Here is a 25,059-nt window from a genome sequence, read left to right on the forward strand (position 1 = left end):
ATAGATAGATAGATAGATAGATAGATAGATAGATAGATAGATAGATAGATAGATAGATAGATAGATAGATAGATAGATAGATAGATAGATAGATAGATAGATAGATAGATAGATAGATAGATAGATAGATAGATAGATAGATAGATAGATAGATAGATAGATAGATAGATAGATAGATAGATAGATAGATAGATAGATAGATAGATAGATAGATAGATAGATAGATAGATAGATAGATAGATAGATAGATAGATAGATAGATAGATAGATAGATAGATAGATAGATAGATAGATAGATAGATAGATAGATAGATAGATAGATAGATAGATAGATAGATAGATAGATAGATAGATAGATAGATAGATAGATAGATAGATAGATAGATAGATAGATAGATAGATAGATAGATAGATAGATAGATAGATCTACTCTATTCGTTTCAGCTAGTAAATGTATAAACTTTGTATCACCTATTCCAAAATTGTTTTAGAGCTGAATACTTAGATAGAAATGAGTAGACTTGTGCATTCCGAATTCTCTCGGATGCTAAGCAGAAATTGGAACAAATTTCAAAGCCTAATAGTTCATCACCACAAGAATTCTGTCAAGGAACACAGCTGTAGGATGGACTTGCACATTAGCAGCACTTTAATGCAACCATTATGTACTAAACACATGCCTGGCGCTCGGGGGCCCCACAGCACCTCATATAGACTTACCTGGCTGTCTTTCCATACTAGCACCAGGAGATTGGTCCCCCCTTTTCTACTGATAATTTTAGGCTCTGTGACAAAAGTAGGTGCCGCACTTTCGTTAGGGTGAGTAGCGTTGGAGTAAATAGTCTATTTTATTTGAGATGGTTGATTTTACAAAGACCTCGCCAACAGTTGTATGACTTATGTAGGCTATATCTTCTACAGTTTTGAATGATCACTACGCATCCCAGGGCTGTGGCGTCTTTAAAGATATTTTTTTAAGTGCCATAATGTAGAGATCATTTACATTTTTATGCTTTAAGAACTTTTTAATTGATTTCAAAAGTCTAGCAACAGATATAATCCAAAGATTAAGTTTTGCACGATTCTCAAGTGATGTTTAAAAATGAAGTTTTACTCTGTCTAGTGATCAGCAAAAAAAAAAGGGCTTGTTTTTTTTTACTCAATATATTTTGCACTAAATGTACCCTCTTTATTAGAGAGATATTAATATTATTTTATTTTTATTATTATTATTACTACCTGGGTATTATTGTTATTCGCCGGCACTGCCAGTCCCTTTATCAGTTTCCGCTACCACTGAAGCATTTTCTGGTGATGTGGCAGGTCTAACAGCAGTACCGACCTCTGACAGGCAATGTAAATCTTCTTTGGAATGTTAAGGGCATTGAAGGTATATAAGTCCCCTATATAGGTCGCCTCTCTAAATTGTAATAAACAATATATTACTATAAAATCTTCAAATCTTTTCTATCATTACTACCTCACTAACAAAGTGGTTAGCATGTCAACCCGAGGAGGCGTAATTCACAAGTTTTAATTCAGGTCGTTCCCACACTTTTTTTTTTTTTGTAAATGCTTTTAAAAACCATTTACGGTAAAAAAAAATCTCTCCCCCACCCAAATCTGGTCTAGATAAGTGATAGAATCATAGCGTATTGAGTTACTATTGAGAAAGCTAAAAGCGCTAAACAAAATCAATTGGTAAAATATATTATTAATCACACAGATTAATTATTGATAGTCTAGAATAGTCTAGATCTATTAAAATATAATTACATGACTGAACCAAACTAATTGATACAGTTAAAGTTCGTATAAGCTTTGTGTTGTTGTTTTTAAAAGTATTTAAATTTTTTTTTTCCCTTTTTTTTATGTTCAATTCTTTCTATTAGCTTGAAAACTCTTCCTGTATGGGTGGACACTGCACGGGTATTTTGAAAAAGGCTCTAATAATTTTCTTTCAGATTTATAGGCCCCTATTTAAAGGGAAAAAATAACTAGCCTACCTAAATCATTTTAAAATTGAATCTGCCTTATGTCTTTTTAGATCACCATTAGCTTTAGGAAGAAGGAATTAATTTTTGAAAAGCAACAATTTTGTAATTACTTGTTTAGGCCATATAGACAAGTAAGTTTACTGGAGAATTAGGAAGTTTTGTAATTCTGATGGGGAGCTCGTCAATGGGACTTTGGCAGATCAAATGTGTGGAGCTTACAGTTTTAATTTCATTTGAACTTTAAAACAAATGTTTATGGCCAACCTGTTCCAAGAGGTTTGTTTACACATAGTGTACATAAATGTTCATTTGTTTCACAACTTAAGGGGGACTGGGGTGGTGGGGAGGGGAAGGATGGGTGTAGAGTCATCAATAACACTGATCAATGGATCAATATCATTCCCTTTATTCTGAATGAAATATAACTATAAAGAGGGAGAGTGTTTAATATTAGATATAAATATAATAAAAATATATTATTAACTTGCCAGCATTGTTTTCATCTTCATCAGATTGCTCAGAACTGTTTTATTCCAACAGATTGTTCAGAACTGTTTTATTCCAACAGATTGTTCAGAATTGTTTTATTCCAACAGATTGTTCAGAATTGTTTTATTCCAACAGATTGTTCAGAACTGTTTTATTCCAACAGATTGTTCAGAACTGTTTTATTCCAACAGATTGTTCAGAATTGTTTTATTCCAACAGATTGTTCAGAACTGTTTTATTCCAACAGATTGTTCAGAACTGTTTTATTCCAACAGATTGTTCAGAACTGTTTTATTCCAACAGATTGTTCAGAACTGTTTTATTCCAACAGATTGTTCAGAACTGTTTTATTCCAACAGATTGTTCAGAACTGTTTTATTCCAACAGATTGTTCAGAACTGTTTTATTCCAACAGATTGTTCAGAACTGTTTTATTCCAACAGATTGTTCAGAACTGTTTTATTCCAACAGATTGTTCAGAACTGTTTTATTCCAACAGATTGTTCAGAACTGTTTTATTCCAACAGATTGTTCAGAATTGTTTTATTCCAACAGATTGTTCAGAATTGTTTTATTCCAACAGATTGTTCAGAACTGTTTTATTCCAACAGATTGTTCAGAACTGTTTTATTCCAACAGATTGTTCAGAATTGTTTTATTCCAACAGATTGTTCAGAACTGTTTTATTCCAACAGATTGTTCAGAACTGTTTTATTCCAACAGATTGTTCAGAACTGTTTTATTCCAACAGATTGTTCAGAACTGTTTTATTCCAACAGATTGTTCAGAACTGTTTTATTCCAACAGATTGTTCAGTACTGTTTTATTCCAACAGATTGTTCAGAACTGTTTTATTCCAACAGATTGTTCAGTACTGTTTTATTCCAACAGATTGTTCAGAATTGTTTTATTCCAACAGATTGTTCAGAATTGTTTTATTCCAACAGATTGTTCAGAACTGTTTTATTCCAACAGATTGTTCAGAACTGTTTTATTCCAACAGATTGTTCAGAACTGTTTTATTTCAACAGATTGTTCAGTACTGTTTTATTCCAACAGATTGTTCAGAATTGTTTTATTCCAACAGATTGTTCAGAATTGTTTTATTCCAACAGATTGTTCAGAACTGTTTTATTCCAACAGATTGTTCAGAACTGTTTTATTCCAACAAATTGTTCAAAATTGTTTTATTCCAACAGATTCTTCAGAATTGTCTACACAATTGTCTACACACGCTTGAATGAGAGCAACAGAATGAAGTTTTTTGAGGCTGCCAAAAAGTACTGGTACTTACTTCTAGGGGGCAGCTCAGTGATATCAGGGACATCCTACTATAATTATTGTACAGAGAAGACGCCCATTACTGGGCGAAAGCGTTTTATGATCTTCAATAAACAACAAAGAGCAGATATGGCCAAAACACAATCGGAAATGGTAAGTCTGGCTATATTTACTATGGTAAATGTATGATATTTTAAACCTTTCTATAGTTTCTTGTTAATTTGTTTGACTGATACAAGAATTAAAAGGCGGTATTGATATACAGAAAGTAAGAAAGTTGTGATGATTAGTACAAGTTGACTAATCAAGTTTAGTATAGGTCCAGCTTGGGTTTTCTTGTGAGATCTTGATGGCCAAAAGGCTACGTTCATCTGTTAGTTTTACCAGAGTTACGACTAACTATGTCAGGTAACCTTAGAGCACACAAAGACGCAGGGAACAGTACCAAGGTAAAGAAGAAGAGGCAGGCAAAGGAAGCCATGGGAGGATAGCATTAAGGAAGGGATGATCCATTTGATGGGATTAATAAAAATTATCTTATCTTAGAAGAGACGGAGAAAACGCCCCGAAAAACGGTCCTGATGCCCTGTCGGTCTAACAGACATCTAGCTCAGCCATGCTGAGAAATACAGATAGGCAAAACATTTCCTAAAAATATATCACATCCGACTACATGTCTAAGGACCAAGATAATTAGATTCCATCGCACGCCGTATATCTTGCAAAATCACGTAGCTCAAGAGATTTCCGAAGATCGTAGTCCGTCACGTTATACTATTTAATTAAGCTGGCAACGTTTCATATTCAATGCTTAAATAAAACGATAAAACTATAATAAAAATTCTGATAGCATCATATTTCGCAACAAAAAAACAAACAAACCTGCACTAAATAAAATAAACCTAGAATCATCGCAATTTGTTTTTCCCCGGTTTTCTTTTAATACGGCTAGAAAGCATTTCCCAGGAAGCCTACCTAGACCCAAAGCCATATTTAGACTTGAAAAGGTGCTAAGCTATTTGAGATATGGGGCCCTTCATATGTTAAGATCGATCTATATGTCAGTGTTCAATATTTCTTGGTGGCCCTAAACTACAGCATGGGTTGCCTAGAAGTACATCTGGTCCTGCATGGACGAAGGGCTAGAATCGAGCTTGTATTTAAAGCGTTTTACTCCTTTCTAGAGAGCACGTTGGCATACCTGGCCAAACGTGTCTTGATTTGTTACCAACTATTTTATACAAGTGTTTAGAAAAGGAATTGTTATTTTTAGCCGTGGATTATTGAGCTCGACACTGATCGGTAAAATTTTTTAAAAATCTATCGTTGAAAAAAAAAAAACAACTGATAGAAAGCGTTGTAGCACTCTATCTTTGGACTTGATGACAATGCATTAGGCCTTATTAAAGTTATTTTGATTGATCTCAAGTATGCGTGTCATTTTGTATAAGAGTTCTGAACACCCCCATTACAACAAGCCTTTTAGATTCTAGATACAATTTTAAAAAAGCAAAATATAAAAACTACTTTTTTAAAAATTGGGAGAAAATGACGGAAAGAACGGCACATTTACAGCCATATGTTTCTCTTTTCTATATAAAAAATAATTAATAGTAACTAATTAATTATTTAATTGATTAATTTTTTTATTGATCCATTTTTATTGTGGAAAATTAAAAATTGTGCAAAGTTTCAACTTGATCCGAGACTGGGAAGTGGGAGAAATAATGTTTACGTAAATTTGCACCAGACAGACAGATGGAATGAGTTGATATACGCTTTGTAATGAATGATTTTAATGTTCCATTTTGTTAGACAAACCTGGAATCCTTGAGTGTTTTCTAGCTTTGAATAGTGTTATTTTAAAGGGTAGCTCTAACCTTTCCACATTGCAGCTGAGAAAGCACTTCAAACTGAACCCTCAGAGCATCTACCCCAGCACACACAGCAAGCATAGGATGGTCCAGGACGTGGCGGACAAACTTCTTGCTGCCAACCCCGAGCTCAAGCACATTGAGCAGTTCAGAGTTTTTGTTATTAAGGATCCAATACTCAACGCTCACGTTTTGCATGTAAGTCAAATGTTATAAGAAGGTTGAACTTGTGGGGTTAATTGTAGTCATCTGCTCTTTGGTTACACTTTAAGTTTGAAAATCAGGTCTACAACAAAATGGGGGGGGGGGGAGGAGGGAAAAGAAAGCGATGTAGGGAAATATTGGAGTAAGGGCGGTGTATGATTGGCGATCTTACGGGAAAATGTAAACAAATGAAATGATGAGGATTGGGGCGAAATTTTGATATATATATAGTTTTTAAATTACTTTTTTTTTAAAAAAAAGCTTATATTAATGTGTATCAATTAGTATCAGTCATGTAATTATATTTGTAATAGATCTAGATCTCAATACGCTATGATCCTATCACTTGTCTGGACCAGTTGGAAAAGGGGGAGAATGAACGGGCTATCTGGTTGATCTTTTAGATGCAATTTTTTAAAATTTTTTTTGAAAAAAAAAAAGGGAACCACCTGAATTGGAACTTATGAGCTAAAGCCTTCTTAGGCTTCTCAAGCCAACGCGGTAACCACTCTGCTAGCCAAGAGTCTATAAACATTGAAGATGGTATATATATATATATAGTTATCTATTGTTTCTATTTCATGTTGTATGTTCACTAAGCTTCAGACTGCAGTCTAAAATAAAGGGGACTAATTCAGCTTATACCACCACTTCAGTCAAGTACTATTTCTTTCCGTGGTTTGAGATACCAAAGATAATAATTTATTACCAAAGGTTAATAAACTGATAGGTATTTTTTTTTATTGATTCTTGTGTTGTCAAGGAAAAGAAATAATTGTGGAAATTTTCAGCTTGATACGTGATTGGGTTTCGGAGAAATAACGTGTACAAACTGATGGCCAGACAGACAGATACACAGACTGACAGACAGAGTGAGTTGATATAAGCTTTATAGATACAATGTCAGGCACGTTAAAGTGAAAGGTAAATGTTGCCAACTAAACATCTAAAGAGTAGCAGTGAATCACACTGTTAGGCTTACATTGCAGTGCTCAATGATTGTCCATTTGTTATATCTACGTTATAGAGCATATTGTTTAGCATGCCCCTAATACTTCTTCCATAGTAGTCATATTTCTGCTTCAAACGAAAGAGTTTGGAACTTTGATTTTCAGGGCTAAAAGTGCAAAAAAATAGAACAACTTATAAAGAGACCTACATAGATATCTATACCTATTGTGTAGGCTACTCCAGATACACCCTAAAAGTATCTATTGTGGCGCTGATGTTGGATAGTGCTTATTATCTGTATTTCTGACTGTTAGGTCCAGAGACTCCATAGAGTATTAGAATATGTTAAAAAAAAAAAACGAAAAGAAATCCTAATGGAAATCATAGAAATGAAAGAATTATAAAACTCACACATTTGCAAAATATTTTTAAAACTTCTATAGAATAACTTCACATGAACAGCTTTCCACAAACAACCTCACGTGAACAGCTTCATATGAACAGCCTCTATACAGCCTCACACAAATAGCTTTTAAACAGCTTCACATGAACAGCTTTTATACAACTTCAGAGGAACAGCTTTTATGCAGCTTCAAGAACAGCTTCTACACAGCCTCACGGGAACAATTTCTTAAAAAGCTTTATACAAACAGCTCCACAGGAACAACTTCTAACAATATTGTAAATATATCTGGAGCGCTATTTTTTTTAAAAAAAAAAAGGATTTTTATAAAATACAATTAGTTTGCCTATTCGACAATAACAGAAAGACAGTGTCACACTGTCACTGTAAAGGAAACCCTAATTGATTTAATCTCAAATTTTCTTATTGACTGAACAGAAAAGTTTGTTCTATTTCTGCTCTTTGAGAGGCGGGGTTGAGGTGGTTTTCAAGTTGACTTTTAGTCGGCGGCTTAGACTACTTTAGTTTAATACCACGTTGTCATTACAGGATGGTCATGTCTTTGAGAGGCGGGGTTGAGGCGGTTGTCAAGTTGACTTTTAGTCGGCGGCTTAGACTACTTTAGTTTAATACATTGTACCACGTTGTCATTACAGGATGGGCATGTCTTTGTCAGTGCTTCTATTCTCAAACTCGCCAGCAATTCAGATCAGATAGCAATGTTGCTTGGACATGAATTAGCGCACGCATTGCTGGATCATGGAGTAAGACTTGCACGTTTTTTTTTCTCTTAATGCTAGCCCTTGATTGGAAGCTTAGTCCGGTAGCATATTGGCACTAGAGCAGTCCTTGCTAGCCACGTAATGTCATGATGGTACCAGACTTTTCACTACCACCTCCCTCCTAAATCTTGTTTATAATGTATTAGTCAAGGTGAAGTAACGGACATGAACAAGCTGTGAGGTGGTAGGAAGAAAAATGAAGCGAGATCAAAAGAACCGAGAAGAGAGGATGAAGCCCTTGACTTCTGACGTAGGGGGCGCTGTGACAGTTCGCGTAACCAACTCCCTCCATTTTTCCGGGCCAGCAGCTGTTCTTAGCAGGATATTAAGAGAGAGTCCGGTCCATTCTTTTATTTTATCAGGGCACCACTTCTTTTATTTTTTTCTTCCTACAAGTTTAATTTGTCAAAGGGAAAATTTACCAATGTTAATAAATGTTCCTATTAAGTGAATTTAATAATAAAAATAAGTTGATTCTTTGACGTCTACACCAGATGACGCTTAGTTTATCTGCCTATTTGTTTATTTATTTATTTTTTGTTGTGTATATTTTTTTTACATATTTTGTTCCTTTAGAATTAATTTTTACGTTCTAATCCAAACATTTCTCAGGACGGTGGGTGGGGGAGGGGATGGTACTGGGCACGGTTCCTACTCGAGTCCATCGAGACAACAGTCCAGAGCGCATCCATTAAATTCTTATAGATGTAGCGGTACCTACAAAATTTTCATTCCAAAAATGAGTTCATTATATGCCTTGCCAATAAACTTTGTCTTTCAGATAATAGATTTCATGAAGTGCTTCTAAAAGGATGTTTAAAATGTATTTTAGATCGAAAAGCTAAACCACGGAACTATTGTAGAGGACGTGATCATATCAGTGTTGGGTCTGCTCGGCTACATTTTACCAAAAGGAGAAATATCAAAATATTTACGAGGCAGAGTTGTCAGAGTATGTATGCCTAACTAATGTTTCTGTTCCTAAGTTAAATGTGTTTCTCTTAGTAATACTTTATATTGAGCGTTCACTTCTAAAAACATAGGAAATGATAATGAAATAAATAATGTACGCCTGCCTACATAAGAATATATAGAGAATGTTTTTGTTTTTTTAGATGCAACTTCAAAGGCCCTACACGCATGAAATGGAGGAAGAGGCAGATATAATTGGTGTACGGTTTGCAGCTAATGTAAATACTTGTACTTAATACCTAGATCAATCTGACAATCTTGTAGGCTACGAGTCCATTTAGAAAAAAAAACCATAAAAAGTAGTTTAAAAAAAAAAAAAGTTTACATTAAGTGTAATTGTATAAATTAGTTTGGATCAGTCGTGAAATTATACTTGCAATTAACCTAGACAAAATAAATCTACGTAATTAGAAATATTTTTACCATTTGTTTTTGTTAGCTTTTATCTTTCTCAATGCGCTATGATCCTATCATTTGTCTGGACAAAAACTGTTCACTCAGGACTCAGAGTCCTCTAACTTATACAACCACATCTGTCAAGTACGATTTCTTTCCCTTGTTCAAGATACCAAACAAAATAATTAACTAATTTGTTAATATTTTTTTATTGATTATTGTGTTGCCAAGTAAAAAAAAATAATTGTGCGAAATTTCAGGTTAATCAGAAATTGGGTGTGGGAGAAATAACATGTACGAAGTTTTTACCATACAGACAGACAAAGTAAACTTCGTAAAAAGTGGTAGCAAGTTGTGGCCCTTGGCTTGACTTTTTGTGGAGGCCTCTACCCTCCGATGAATGCTTTGATACAAATGCACTTAGTATTAATAAGTAGATCTAAAAGCCTGTCAAAATTTAATTTTCCTGTTATTGTTTTTTTTTTTAGTGTTAAAAAAAAGACAATTATTTATAAAGTCTGTGACAATCGCTGAATATGCCTAAGCCATTCGACAAACTAAGAAACATTAAATAATATATCATAAATAATTTCGTGGAATCGTATCTGTTACATGGAATGTACCCACATATATTCTTCTTCTTCTCATGTTGAAGCTTTCGAGGTTAATACTATTTCTTTTTAGAAAATAGATTTCTGTTTCTGATAACGCTTACTCGTGTTAAATCGTGTGTATAACAAACCAAAATTCCGGTACATAACAGGCTTGCTACGACATCCGAGAAGGTGTGGTGTTTTGGCGCAAAATGGCAAAGTATCAGAAAACATCCGAGCCATCGGAAGTAAATGCAGAGTGGACCTGGACACATCCTGATAGCCCAGAAAGAGCTGCTCATATTGAGAATGTTCTAGAAGAGGTTAACTATTTAAACTTTCTTTGTTTTCTCTAAATCAAAAACTTTGATCATTTCTAAGTTCATGCAGACTACATTGTCCCGCCATTTAATCACTATATAGTGCTAGCTAATCAATCAATTATAACGGCTATGTTCAAGCAGAAGCGTTGCTAAGATGGGTGTCACCCAGTGCGATTGGTGTCATCTCCGCCTAATCACCCACTACCAAAATAGTAATAGTTTCTCTATACAATCTTTCTTTGGTGTATTCGGTTTCAGTAATAATGTTCCTTTAGAAAGAGCTCATTACCTACATGATTCATAGGATGGTATATGCCATTTTTAATTGTACATCGACTTTTCAAAAATTAGTTGCTTCTAATATTTTTTACTTTATGAGTGTCACCATATAAATTTTGTATCCTCTTGTGGCGCTTATGTGCTCAAATAGACACTAAAAAGTGATATTTTAAGTTGGTGTGGGTGTATAGGTTACAAATGTTCTGTTATTTTCGCTCAAACATTTTTTACATTTAGATTGTCAAAATAAGAACATCATAGAGCGTTGTCAGGTGCTTAGAATTACGATTTTATCTCATCTGTTTATAGGCTGAGCAGTGGAGAAAAGAAAAAAATTGTCCAGCCCTTCCAGAGGCAGACCCAAGAAATAAGAAGATCAGACTACCCTCCGCAGAGAAGTATGGCTGGTATAAGAGCAGTTCAAAGAAGGATCTCTCTGTTGGCGCTGTTAAGGATTCTAAGGATACACACGATCATTCCAAACCTCCAACCGAGGAGTGATGAACTTTACGCTAAAGTGTCAGTTGTATACATTTGTCCAATCCCTTCCATCAATGGATCATAAAATTCAATGCCAAACATTTAATGCTTGTTTTGATTTCACTGAACCTATCCTTTTACTAATGATATTATTTAACTAACTCTCCTTTAGCTTCATTCTTTTGTAACACGATTTTTATCCCTTTTAATTAATGCTATAATATGAACACAAAAACTGGTAGTCCAATGTATTAATTACAGTAATTTGGAAGACGAAACCAAACTTTTGAGAGTAAATTTCGTGAATACTTATTGGTTGGAAATACTGCATAAGAGCACAAATATGTTTCATGCTATCAGGAACAATTCTCTCTGAAGGTAGGATTCTAAAGAAGAAATAAAAGAAAATGAAAAGAACACAAACCTGTCTGACCAATTGATAACTAGCGCATCAAAAATATTAAATGAAATTAATATGCATAATCAATATACTAGTACAGCCTTTTACACATGTTATAAATATCAATTACTAAAAATGGTGTAATGATAAGTATACAGTCTACTACATTCAATCACACAACATTACAGGCATACAAACTTTTTGTACACCAAATATTTAGGCATGAACAACGAACATTTTGACATATTTGCTCGATACTTGCAAGGCGGGGGGCTTAAAAAGGAGGACATATCTCTATTATGCCGACGTCCGGTTTTCTGGTAACCCTAGACATGATGACAGTGAGCTTTAAAGCGTTCAACCTCTAGAGTGTTCTAGACTCAAATACAAAAACACTTAGATCTACTTGTCGTTCCTTTTTAATGCATAAAATTTCTGCCATTAAATAATCTGAAACAATGTTAGAATATAGCTATTCTACAAGTAGGAAAAATTGCAACCAGAATGCAGCAAACATTGCTTAGTATTAGGAAGAAGTTTTTAACTTAAATTGTAAACCTGACGGATACTAGGTTTTGCCCGTGCTAGTGGGGAGGAGGAGTCGCATTGATGTAAAGAACATTCATGCCAATTTTCATAATGATACGTATCTTATAAATTACAGTCTTCGCTTTAAAAGAGAATATAATTATGTCCTACACGTTTCGTGTCAATCTAGTTATGCATGATAACCAGTGGCTTAAAATCTGCCAATTTAAGTCGTTGGTTTTCCTGGCTGACTCAGGCAACCCATTGCATGCTCTAGTAGTAGCAGTAGGACTAGGGAAGAAGAAGCACGTGTATACGTTTGTCCTAGCATGTCGAATAAGAAATGTGCCTTTATCTTTGTGTCTGAGTATTTCATTACGTTTTCTTTTTGTATTTGTAAATTATGCTAATTGTTTTATGTAAGAATATGTATGATTACTTAACTTAATCTACCGTTTTGTCAGTCTCAATAGGCCTATCCCAGTATATAAGTGATCAGTAGACTAGAGAACCTCTTGTGGCGAGTATTTAAAATAAGAAGGAGTAATTATTGATAAAATCAAATTATTACTAATATGTATGTACAGGCTACTATTATGTATTCATTCTCCGGGGTCGTGTTTCGTTAATTAAAGAGAAACAAAATTCATTGTAGTCCTTTTATCAGTTTCCACTGAGAAATTTTTCGGTGATGTGGAAAGTCTGAAGCAGTACCGTCCTGCTCTGACAGGCAACGAGAATCTTCCTATGAATGTTAAAGCCTTGAAGGTAGGCTGTGAGGTCAGTTTGTTTGTAAAAATTTTGACATGTTTCGTATGTTTCTTCAGAGTTAATCACTTCCTAGTCCAAACCTCCCGCAGGACGACGGGGGATGGGAGCGGACAGGGTTTGAACCCGGGACCATCGATAAGTCCAGCGCGCAAACCGCACGACCAGTTGTCATTATCCCCTCGTTTGATATAACAATGGGGTAGGTCTACGTAAATTGTTATTTTGGATTACTTTCATAAACGCTTGATCTCCAAGCCATTGTTCCCTTATCATTATTATTATTATTATTATTAATATGTTAGAAACGAACGAGTAGTCATTCTCTGGCGCTGCCAGGGTCGAGTTTCGCTAAAGGGAAACAAAATTCATCGTAGTCCCTTTATCAGTTTCCACTGAGGAATTTTCTGGTGATGTGGCAGGTCTGCATAAGTACCGCCCTCTGACAGGCAACGAGGATGTTCATAGGAATGTTAAGGGCCGTGAAGGCATCTGTGAGGTCAGTTGTTATTATTACTCGGTTACTCTGTTGATATAACAATGCGGTATATAGTTGTTTTAGATAACTTCCATAAACGCTGAATCTCCAAGCCTAGGTTCCCATATTTTCGTCGTTTTTTAAACTCAGTTTTTCTTAAATTATGAGACAGTGGTACGGCGATGTCAATAAAGGTAGCGGCTTTTTCATTTTTTATCGATGAGCATCAGATTAGAGCAATTAAAATCTACCGTTTTGTCGGTCAAAATAGGCCTATCCCAGTACAGCAGATGATCAGTAGACTCGAGAACGTCTTGTGATGAGCATTTGTAATAAGAAGGAGTATTCTTACCGATCAAATTATGTGTCAATGCCAAGTGCTGGAGTATTAACTTTGCAACTTGGTTATGGCGACCTAGGTATGCAGATTCTGATAGGGCTGAACATCCTGCCATTATGTGTTCAATTGACTCACCCACATTTCCTGCATTTGTCAACAATATTGAGTTTTAGGATATGCTTCTCGTAATTTTTGTCCTAATTACTCTGTCCTGTATTGCTGTAACAAAGCCTTGAGTTTCAGGGTAGAGATGACCTGCTTTGAGCCATGCTAAAGAAGCAGCCTTGTCAATGTTGTCCCACATCTAATAAAGCCCGGAATTTTCCGTGGAGTGTTTTCTCTTCCCCATTGGCGAATCTCATGCCCTACGTCGACCAAACCGACATTAACATCAGCATTATTGTTATTATTATTATTATTATTATTATTAATAGGCCTATGGGGTCCATGCAATCATCTAAAATCTAGATCCACAAATAAGCTAACTTTTGTTCCTGAATATTTATGTAGATCAGAAAGATTGATCTATCGATGTTAATTTCCATTAAAAAAAAACATCTATGCAAACACCATAATTGATTTAAGGTTTCTGCTCGTATAAAACACTACAATAATATGTAACCAGCGACTTCCATGGACCAAAGTCATTGGTTAATATGCATGACTAAATGCATGACGCGTAGGACGTAATCATCTTCTTTTTTTGAAGTAACGTCTGTATTGTATAAGATAAGATAAGAGACGTTTTTGCATTGAGCGTTTTTTTTTCTCTTTACAAATGAATAATAATTTAAGATTATAGTTTAGCGAATGGCATAAAGAGTGAAGGAGAGAGTGAGCGAGAGATTTCTGAAAGAGCAAGGTTAGAGAGCATTCTGAAATGTAAACAAATCAAGACAGATCTAGACTCTGGACACATCATAATACAGTGACAATATAGTCTTATAGATCTAGATAAAGTCTAGGACAGGTCTATTGTTGAATCATCATGAATGCCTTACCGAAACTAGATCTAGATTCTAGAGTTAGAGTTTAGAACTAAATCTTTATCTAGATTATAATATTATATCTAGATCTATTTTTAAATTCTTAGTATTTACCGATCTTTACTACTAGTACTACACTACTAGTAACTAGATCTAGATCTATATATATACTAATATAGTAGTACTAGATGATTGACTAGATGACCGGTGACTAGATTAGATCTATATTCTATAGAGTCTAGACAGTACTATTAGTATAGATCTGGAATCTGGACTCTATATATATCTAGATTCTAGATGCTAGATCTAAGTATATTAAATATTATAATCTATATAACTAATATAAGTATATAATTATTATATATTTTTTATATAGAATAATTATAATAATAGATCTACTAAAAGTTAATATAAGACAACTAATCTATAAATTATAAAATATAGAGTCTAATAAAATGGCTTGTTGTGTCGGACTTGATTCTTCCTCTCTTGAGTTTGAATGCAGATCATCACTGATGATCAAAATCAAGATGTCGTCTCTTGAGGTGTCTTGAAAGAACCGTCATAACACCCTGCACAGAACCACACTGAAACAATTGTCTCTTGTCTTGTAGACCGGACTGAAGTGAACCGTCTTGACTGTGACACTTCCACTCTGTATATAATAATAATTATAGGGTCCCTGCAGGCCTTACACTTACAGAAACTAACGGAACATCGCTCAACCATACTGACTGTCCTGAGTACTATTTACAACACGGATGTTTCTTGAAACTTTGCCTGTCATTGCTGTGGGCCGATAAAACTCATCACGGTTGACCGCTCATCTAGTGCTGGCCTGGGTTAATTTGCATTGGCTGACTACACACAAACACACACACACACTACTACTACTCCTTCTCCTATCGGCACCACCACCAGAGTTATAACATTTTTTTTTCTATTGTTGAAGTGATTTCATTTGAAAACAAATTATCACTTTATTCCTAAGATTTTGAAAGAGAAACTCTAATTCTCTTTCTTTCCTAATGAAATATTGTTGAGAAAATAGTTCTTATATTAACATTCGCTATCTCAGAACATCACAGTTAAATATGTAGAAATCCTTTCTCAGCAGGTCCAAAGAAGCAGCAAGGTGGCGTTAGCCTTTGTTAAAAAATTTTAAATGCCATTGTAAAAGAATTAAATTTTGGGCCTTTTAATAATGATATTGGCAGAGCAGATTTAAAAATGAGTTGCTCAATAAAGAATTGTGGATTCGAAATTTGAGCATCTTTGTGCCGACTAAAAGATATTGGAGAAAAAATGTGAATTAAATTTACAGCAAGGTTGGTCTGAAAGATCTGAAGAGGGAAAATATGTTAATTTGTAATATCTGGAACCAAAGCTTAAAATAGGGTCTAGTGAGATTTGCCTTTGTGGAGCATCACAAGAGAATGCCAACCATGTCCTACAAAGTTGCATATACTGAATGCCCAAAAAAGACGCTTGCCTCCAACACCCCTCCCTGTTAGAATAAAAAAAACTGACTTACTTTCCAAGCAAACACAAGGCTAGTGTTCACATTAGTAAACAATTTGAAGTTCTTTTTTAAAGATATATTTTATGCTATTTGACTTGTTATATATTTTCAAAATAAATATATTTATACTTATAAGTATGGTACTAAGTTATATTTGATATACTGTTAGTTAAACTAAGGCAGATTTAGCAAAAATAATCTAGAGATTGTAATTTTTATCCTAAGTATTTCTTTAAAAATGTCTCTATTAAAGCAAAGCTAAAGTTTTACAAATGGCTCTTTGAATCATCATTCCTGTAATTTTTTAAATTTGTCTCTTTTGGTTGACAAGTTTGCTTATTTTAAGTTAGGAATTCTGCTACACATCACTGATACCAGTACAATACTTTTTTTTTGTTTTCAAATATGTTTAATTTTGGTCCATCTCAATAGGGCACTCATATTTTTTATTAATGTATTAAAACATTTCTATTGCAGGTTTCATTATTCTAACATATACCATATACTCTTGACATCAAATACTATTTTTTAATGCTCTGAATGATAAAATGATCAGACGAATTTTCATTTCAACCTCAAATTTCACAAAATTCTCCACCAAGCATGCAAGTATTGAATGTACTCAGATATTCAAGCATATATGTCAGCCATGCCTTAAAGAGGTCGGCAATTTTAAATCATTAACAACCAAATCTTTTCATAATGCAAACTTCACTGACTTCCTGGATCTCAAATGCAAGAGAAATGGCCACATCTTCCAGAATTGGTTTCATAGCAGCAGCAGACAACGCATGCCTCTCCCACCTGTTTTAGTACTGCTTATTAAACCTCTTGCTAAAATTGGAGCAGCTGTTACTGGAAGGTAAGTGTTACATGTTGGCCTACTTCCCAATCAAGTTCAAATTCCATTCTTATTAAGAATTCTTTTTAAATATCAATAGTGATGAGTGTGAATAATGCACTAAAAATACCTTATTTTTTTCTTCTTATTTTTTACATTAAACTTGAAATGAATCATTAAATTTTTTATTGTATTTTTTGGTTTAGAGTACTCATATTTCTATTAATTGTTTTATAAATTACTACCTAATTACCTGCAGTATTAATTTTTTTTAATGTTTAAAATATATCTTTTCTTTATTTACAACAGATCTGTTAGACTTTGGTTCCGACGGCTCAGCCCTGAACAAAAGAGTAGAATAACATCAAATATAAAACGCAGGTGGTATATTTTTGCAGGATGTGGAGCTGCGTTGGTTGGAGGATCTATACTTTTCTATGTGAGTCATTTAGAAGAAACACCTGTCACAGGACGTCAGAGATTTATAATCTTTACTCAAGAGCAGATCAACAAAATTTCTGATTCCGAAGCTAAAATGGTAGGTTGAAAACAAGACTTCGTTATTTTTATCTTGAGCTTTATTTTTTTTAATCTATGCAATAAGTATACAAAATATCATTTCCCCGTCGATCTTTCTCATGAAGAATATATCAGTGATAAGAAGTAAGAAAAATATAATGGCATGAAAAATTAATGTTAAAAGAATGTAGTTATTGTGTTTTCTTTTCTCCTAGCTTTAAGGAAAAAAAATAAAAGAGGAAACATTTGCTTACAATTTACAACATACCATCTAAAACCAGTGTTCAACTTACATTGAATTATAGAATATTAATTTGCAACCATTAAATTATAGAATATTAATTTACAACCATACAGATCTACTTTGGCCAACTTATCTTGTGCATGCTGTCAATAGCTAAGTTATGGAATAATTTTATTTGTTTTATAAATCCCTGCATAGCCACTTTGTGGTTGGTTGTACCATTATACATTTTATTAATTGATCATCATCATCATCATCAAACTCCATTAGAGTGAGGGCTTGAGAGGCTCAAATCCTCTCTTGCAAAAGCCCTGGACAGAAACCCTGCTGTCTTGCGTAGTGCATAAATGTCGCCATACAGGTCGAGAATTTTGGGTTTCCCAGACCTGTCGAGACGGAGATCAGCAAGTCTGGGGCAGTCAAACAGAATATGAGGCACGGTTTCCTCTTCTTCCCTGCAGCGGGGGCACCGTGAATCAAAATTTGGCCATAGCCATGAGAAATATGAGCCAACAGGACAGTGGCCTGTCCTGCACTGTGCTATAATAGCTTGCTCAGGCCTGGACAGCCTCCACCACGGGGAAGTGCGGTCAGGGCGCCTCATGCGCTCCCAGACTCCACAGGCTTTTTGGGACTTGTCCCAGCACTCAAACCACTTTTCCATTTCTGTTTTTTGTATTATAGCCAGGGCTTGAATGAAAGCTTACAGCCTGATCAGTGGGTGGAATTTGCCCTCCCTGGTGGGCCAAAAAGTCTGCGATTGTGTTGCCAGTCACACCTATGTGACTCGGTACCCACTGCATTATTACAGGGGTGCCATAGAGTTGTTTGATGTTATGTGAAGCCATGATGACAGTGTTGATATTGGGGGGCCATGGTCCGGGGCTTGGCAAAGCCTGTAGTACAGATTTTGAGTCAGTGACCACAATATTCTGTGTTGCCCTCAAATGTCCCTCGCCGAGTTGAGAGTCAATGACTTTTAAGGCTTCACAGACTGCCATGGTCTCCGCATCAAAACTGCAAACACTACCACATGGTCCATTTTGACTGTGTAAGAGCCAAGAAAGTCGATGTAGGCTCCATAGCCTGCTCTTCCAGAATCTATTGATGCCGACCCATCAGTGTATGCAAAAATAGCACTGGGCTTGAAGGTATTAATGGTCTCCAGAGCTAGGATTTGAAGGTCGTTAGATGAACGACTTTGCTTAGTGGCATTAGGATCTACTAATTTCAAGCGTATGTCTGGGGTCGTTGGGGCGGCACCAAGGGGGAAGGGGATGAAAGCGTTGAATGTTTTGTTGGTTGGTGGAGAGGCCAGCTTCATCAGATAGTCTAGTGGCATGATGCATAAAAGACTGCATCTGGATACGTCTTCTGCATCTCCAACCATCCACTAGTTTTCTAGCTGGGAGGTATTCATCCAGCCTTTTATACCGCTCATAGCAGGTCAGTACTGACCTTTCCCTCCTAAGGTTTAGTGGACCTATATTAGCCATTATTTCAGCTGCATTTACTGGACTATTAATTAATTATTATTAATTGATAGCTAATTTCACTTTTATTTTTTTTGCTTCAGATAGAAGAAGTTTATCAGGAAAAATACTATACAAAAACAGATGCTCCATACCTGCGTGTTCTGCATGTGGCTAAAAGACTAGTAGAAGCCAATCCAGAACTTCAGCCATTTGATAAATGGACCATAAATGTTGTTAAGGACCCACTTGTAAATGCCTTTGTATTGCCAGTAAGTTCATTCTTACACTCTTAAATTATTTTCTGTTCAACTAGGTATGCCAATAGGCCCAAATGTTTGGGTTTTTTTTGTGTTAAATTTAAAGATACTTTGATATAATAATACAAATAGAAAGTTTTAATTGTTTTAATTTCCAAGTTAAAAAAAAGTAACATTAGTGAGAAAGTCAAGCAAATGGCTAAATGCCAATCATTATTGTTATTTAAATCATTATGATGTAAATATCTTAATATGCTACTGTGAACAGAATGTTGACAGCACAAAAAAGACTTTTTAAAAATTGTATCAGAGTAATGTATTTCTAGTTTCTAAAACATTGCTTTTTTAAAATCTAACTTGGAATTACACTTTCTGGTTTCAGAATGGTCATATGTTTGTATTTGATGGTATATTACAGCTGGCAAACACACAAGATCAATTAGCTATTATTTTAGGACATGAGATGGCTCACAATGTTTTGGGTCATGGAGTAAGTAACCACTATAAAACCTTAGTCTGCTTTGGTACACTTGTTTTAAATTCTTTTAGATTCAGTGTACATTTGCTGAACTAGATTATAACTAGTTGATGTCAATGTGTTCTCCTTTTATTTTATTTGTTAAAATTTGATTCTTATACTTTTTTATTTCTTAAGATTGAAGAGCTGAGCTATGGTAGAATTTTAGATGTGTTTATAATTTCCTGCATAGCTGCATTGTGGTTTGTTATACCAATTGACTCTATAGCTGTTATATCACACTGGCTTTCGGGTAAAGTTATCCAAGTGAGTTGTTCTGATAATATTCCTGTTACTCTTTCAGAATTGATTTGATCCCTTACAAGTACAAATATATATATTTAGAATATTGGCATAAATTGAAAGTACCTTTATACTACCTTTTTCACACCTTGCAATCTATAGGGCAGATGAAGGACAGATGATGTAAAGGTCATCTGTTTCTTTGGCCAGCAGTTAATGAAGGTGTTATGTGGCCAGCACCACAACCAAGTGACTTTACTTTCCCCAACACTTGTCAGATTGGGTGGGGACCGGGGGGCTTCCTAAAAATCCAGAAATTCAAAACCCAAGACTTGAGCCAGAGACCTCTGGGTTTGTAAGGCAAGAGCTTTACCACACTGCCACCTTGCCTACCTTGGCATTAATAGAATTTAAAATTCATTTCATGTTAACATTGACTATAACTATTGACTGCAGCTCTTGAAAAATCTATTTTGTTATCTAATTGAACCTTTTTACAAGTAAATTTTAAAGATTGTTGGGAACATGAATAGATTTTGAAAGATTATTGTTTTTTAATAATGCATCTAGATGTACTAACAACATGCTGATCTGATTCAATCCCTACGCATCTCAGGTAAAGTCATGTGAAATAAAAATTCATAAAAATCCCTCCAACTTGAGCCCATTTCAGTTCATTAATCAAGCAATTTATACTACTCAGCCACACATCACACATGGATTAGTCATTATAATAAGATTCAGCCTACTTAAATTTCTGCACTTGGTTGAAAGATACAACACAAATCTATTGTTTTATATAGATTTTTTTTGAGTATTTAATAAAAACAAAATTAATGCAGAACTTGTTATAATCTTTATAGAGACATACTAAACTCAAGAAATAGAAACATTTAATAGAGATACAAGTATAGGGCTAGCCTAGACATTTATTCTTCTTTCACCCATACTAGATAACCACAAAACTACCACACAGTCGACAGATGGAGAAAGAAGCAGACAAAGTGGGTTTGAAATTTGCATCCAGAGTAAGTAGCTAACTAAATCCTGTTCATTTGTATTAATGTATGTATTTTCTTGACTTTTGTCGTAGGGGTGCTGTAATGGTCCTTATAAATCAAGAGAAAGCTGATCCATCCTTTCATGTTGTCCCGCTAGCTTGTCTTGTAACAATCCTTTCTTCTTGCTCCCGTCAATGTACCTTAATGAATGTCTATTTACATTGATTCATGTCTTACAATATGGCCAAACCAGCTCAGCTTTTGTCACTTCACAGTATTGTTGAATTCCTCTTTTTTGCCAGCCAGAGTGTTGACTTGTAAAAGTATAAACTCATTTGTTTTCCCTACCTGGTATCTGATACCCAGCAGTTTTCTGTAGCATTTCATTTAATTCCTCTTTCAGCCTCAGCATTCAGTGTCCAACATTCATAACCATATGTCTTTTGGTAATTTTTAACACAGAATATAGTTTTTAATTTTATTTGATAGCTGATGTTATTCTTTCATAATAAATATAGAAAGATGCCCTTGCCATGTTGTAAAGTTTTCTCAAGAGTTTTGGCACTTTGAGCACAGGAGAAGCTATTTGAAATTATTTAGGAACTTTTTTTCCTGTTACTTTGTTTATATTTTGTTTATTTCATCTGGATTTAAAAACCGTTAGTTAGCAGTAGAAAGGTTATCCAAAGCAGGTTCTAGAAACATTAGCAAGCTATTTGTGTCTTATAACCTTTGGAATTCTAGTTAAATAATGTGAAGAAAAAAATCATGACATGTAATATTAAATTGTAATATTGATCTATAGCTATTAACAATATTTATACACTTTGACAAATTTTAATGTAGATTTTTAAGAAGAAAAACAACTAAAAACATGCTCTTATTCTGAATTTCCTCATTAATTACTGTCAACCTTTGACCTAATTACTTAGTGTTAAATTAAATTAGTTTACATCAATATTTTGGTAGCTGAAATAGCATAAGAGCACATGCATTAATTAATTATGATGTATTGCAATCTTAAATGCCATTCCATCTATCATCATTGGTTTACTTTGGTTACTAGTTAGCCTGAGAAATTCTAACTCTAATTAACTTGTGTCAAATGATTAAGGATGAAGTATTTATCAAATCATAGGCGTGGATGAGTGATAAAGCTCTTGGCTTCCAAACCAAGGGGTCTTGGGCTCATATCTTGGGATTTTGAATTTAGGGATTTTTAGGACACTCCTTAGTCCACCCATCTCTAATGGGTACCTGACATTAGTTGGGGAAAGCAAAGGTGATTTGTTGTTGTGCTGGCCACATGAAGCCTATTTGAACCATAGGCCATAGAAACAGATGCATCATCTTCCCCAAAGATCACATGGTCTGAAAGGGGCATTTTTTTAAACTATTTATCCTATCAACACTAGCCTTGGTCTAAGATTTACTAGCATAAAATTATAATCATTGCTTTTGTGCACATCCAGATAAATCTGTTTAATCCCGTCCATTTTACAGTATGAAAATTGGCATAGCCTAATTTTCATGCACAAATAAATGGCAGCTTGTAAAAATAATTGCAAATTTGCAAACTGTTTATTTTTCTTTGACAGTTTTAGAAATATTGGTCAATTTTTAATGTTTTCACTTTGTATTTCTTTCCTTTTTTAGGCTTGCTATGATGTTCGTGAAGGCTCTGTACTGTGGCAGAAGATGGACTATAATCAGAAACTTCTGGAAAACAATCTTGAAGGTAAACTACCTGAATGGATCCAGACTCATCCTGACAGTTTAAAAAGAGCAAGACATTTAGACTTCCTTCTTCCCCAGGTAATTTGATTATAACTGTTTCATTCCTAAATGCATTCATTTCTTCATCATGAAGTTGTGACGCTACCAGAAATCTCTTTGTCAAAACAATCATAACTATACATAAGATAATGATTGCATTTTTTCATGTTTGAAAAAAAAAAAAACTATTTACCTAAGTCTGATAAAAGTTTAGTCTGAAAACTTTCTGTTGATCTGCAAATGCCTTATTGTTCAACATATTTGTCAGTTTGGATGTTATTAAAAGTGAAATATTTATCTGGATTTTGTTCATTATCTTATTGCTTTAAGGGAAAAATTTTTTGTGATTACATCAAAGATATTCCAACATTTTCTTTAATGTGTGTTAATCTCTCATTCAAAAGGAAAAGAACTTTTTTTTAAACAATGAAATCTTAGTTTTAAATTTTGTTAAAAATTTGTTTTAGCTATAACTCTCTTGTTTATATTTTCAAAAGGCTGAAGAATGGAGAAAGGAAATGAAATGCCCAGCATTGCCAGATAAAGACCCAAGAGATTGTTTTAAAATAATATCACAAGACATCGAAAATGCATTGTTAGCTTCTAAAACTGGACAAAATCTCAATAAAGTTCCACAAAAATCCTCAATTTTTCATAAGTAAATTTATTACTACCAAATGATAATAAAAGTCATTTAATTTAAAAAAAAAAAAAAAAAAAAAAGAACTATTTTGTAAAAATTCATGGCTATATCCTAATATGTTTGCTCAGCAATTAAATTGCTTGAACTATTTTTATAGTTAAGAAAAACAATTTTTTTGCAAATTGAATGTGTTATTATTTTTTTTTACAGAATCTGAACTAAAAAATGGTTCATGTTATATTATAATTGGATTTAAAAGCTCATAGACTAAGGAATCAATCTTTTTTATATTAATTTTGTGATAATATTTTTTTTTAAAAGGTGAATTGTTTTTGTGTAATATTGCTTATAGAAACAAGTGAACTTTACCTTGCACATTGTTACTTTAATGAATTTTGGATCTCTATAGAAGGAATGCTAGATTTCATTGCTGTAACTCTGTATATATTAGTTTGACTAAATTATTATCTCAGTTCATTGATTTCCCTATACAAATTTAATGTGATATTTTTTAAATCTTTGAACCAAACATGTTTTCAACCATTTACTTTATCAATCATATATTTTTAATTTCTAGCAGAATTTAATGACTAAATAAATGAATTAAATTTTGTTATTAGGCTCACAATTTCTTAAAGATTATTGTAAAATCTTTTTTATTGTTGCTTTAAGTGCCTTGGCTTATTTCTAATAGGTCACATACAACAGTGTTTAAATATACAGGCATATTAATGTTAATGAATTAATTCTTAAGATTAGATCTACTTGAAAAGCAAATTCATTGCAAGAATCAAATGTTACTAATGCATATCATAAAAAACAATGATTTCTATAATTCTGAAATTTTTCGCTGTTTATCTTTCATTCTTGAAAAAGGCATTAATGATTATAAAATATGTTACAAGAGCAGAACTTGTGTATGACTAGTTAGAGATGTTATTAGATTATTTTAGGAAATCTGAAATTGTGTTTTGCCAAACATTTGTGTGTAAACTTTTGTTTTGAAACTATTCTATAGGTTTAGATTATTTTTTATGTGATATAACTTGAAGAATACATTTCTAAGAACTTCATATCGCTTTTTTTTTAATTTTACATCGCTTATATTAAGCACTCTGTATCTTTCTTGCATGTTGTTTGGATTTTCAACCACTCTACTCATTCAATCTTCATCAAATTTTGCATACAAGCTCATGCTCAAAATGACAACACATGAATCAAAAAAAAAAATCAAACAATTATTTAAACATTTAGTCATAGATTAATCATTTTTGTTTTTATCTAGAAAGTTTACTAAGCTAAGGGGAGATAAAGTTTGCCAAAATTTTCAAACTAACAATAGACTATAAAACCTATTTTTATAACTACTTTGTTAGCTCAGTGGCAAACAAGTTGGCCTTCCATCTGGGAGACTCAAGTTCATATTCAGACTCAAGCAACTTTTTTTTTAATTGCTTTTGAAAAGGCAACATGCAAAGCTTCTATTTTTAAGAGCGT

The 25,059-nt window shown here is 33.9% G+C and overlaps 2 protein-coding genes across 9 annotated transcripts; both read left to right on the forward strand.

Annotated features, from left to right (window-relative positions):
- The first annotated feature begins 327 nt into the window (after positions 1-327).
- Positions 328-11,130, forward strand: LOC106065000 (metalloendopeptidase OMA1, mitochondrial-like). Of its 4 annotated transcripts, none has more exons than XM_056030763.1 (8): positions 332-819; positions 3,686-3,920; positions 5,663-5,839; positions 7,856-7,963; positions 8,814-8,933; positions 9,097-9,153; positions 10,113-10,265; positions 10,854-11,130. In XM_056030763.1, exons 1-8 carry the CDS (start codon positions 512-514, stop codon positions 11,043-11,045), a joined length of 1,350 nt encoding a protein of 449 aa, XP_055886738.1. In that variant the 5' UTR covers positions 332-511; the 3' UTR covers positions 11,046-11,130. The 4 variants fall into 4 exon arrangements, with proteins under 4 accessions (XP_055886740.1, XP_055886739.1, XP_055886738.1 ...); XM_056030762.1 differs by having other exon boundaries at positions 333-819; positions 9,097-9,171; XM_056030765.1 differs by lacking the exon at positions 10,113-10,265 and having other exon boundaries at positions 328-819.
- A 3,120-nt stretch (positions 11,131-14,250) lies between these two features.
- LOC106064997 (metalloendopeptidase OMA1, mitochondrial-like) lies at positions 14,251-24,635 on the forward strand. Of its 5 annotated transcripts, none has more exons than XM_056030768.1 (9): positions 14,251-14,400; positions 16,524-16,908; positions 17,197-17,425; positions 19,227-19,394; positions 19,765-19,872; positions 20,038-20,166; positions 21,096-21,170; positions 22,800-22,958; positions 23,417-24,635. In XM_056030768.1, the coding sequence occupies exons 2-9, from the start codon at positions 16,595-16,597 to the stop codon at positions 23,579-23,581; spliced, it is 1,347 nt and encodes a 448-aa protein (XP_055886743.1). In that variant the 5' UTR covers positions 14,251-14,400; positions 16,524-16,594; the 3' UTR covers positions 23,582-24,635. The 5 variants fall into 5 exon arrangements, with proteins under 5 accessions (XP_055886743.1, XP_055886745.1, XP_055886742.1 ...); XM_056030770.1 differs by having other exon boundaries at positions 14,284-14,420; positions 17,197-17,429; positions 19,234-19,394; XM_056030767.1 differs by having other exon boundaries at positions 14,284-14,420.
- The last annotated feature ends 424 nt before the right edge of the window (positions 24,636-25,059 follow it).

Source organism: Biomphalaria glabrata, chromosome 5, assembly GCF_947242115.1.
Source record: "Biomphalaria glabrata chromosome 5, xgBioGlab47.1, whole genome shotgun sequence".
Classification (NCBI taxonomy): domain Eukaryota; kingdom Metazoa; phylum Mollusca; class Gastropoda; family Planorbidae; genus Biomphalaria; species Biomphalaria glabrata.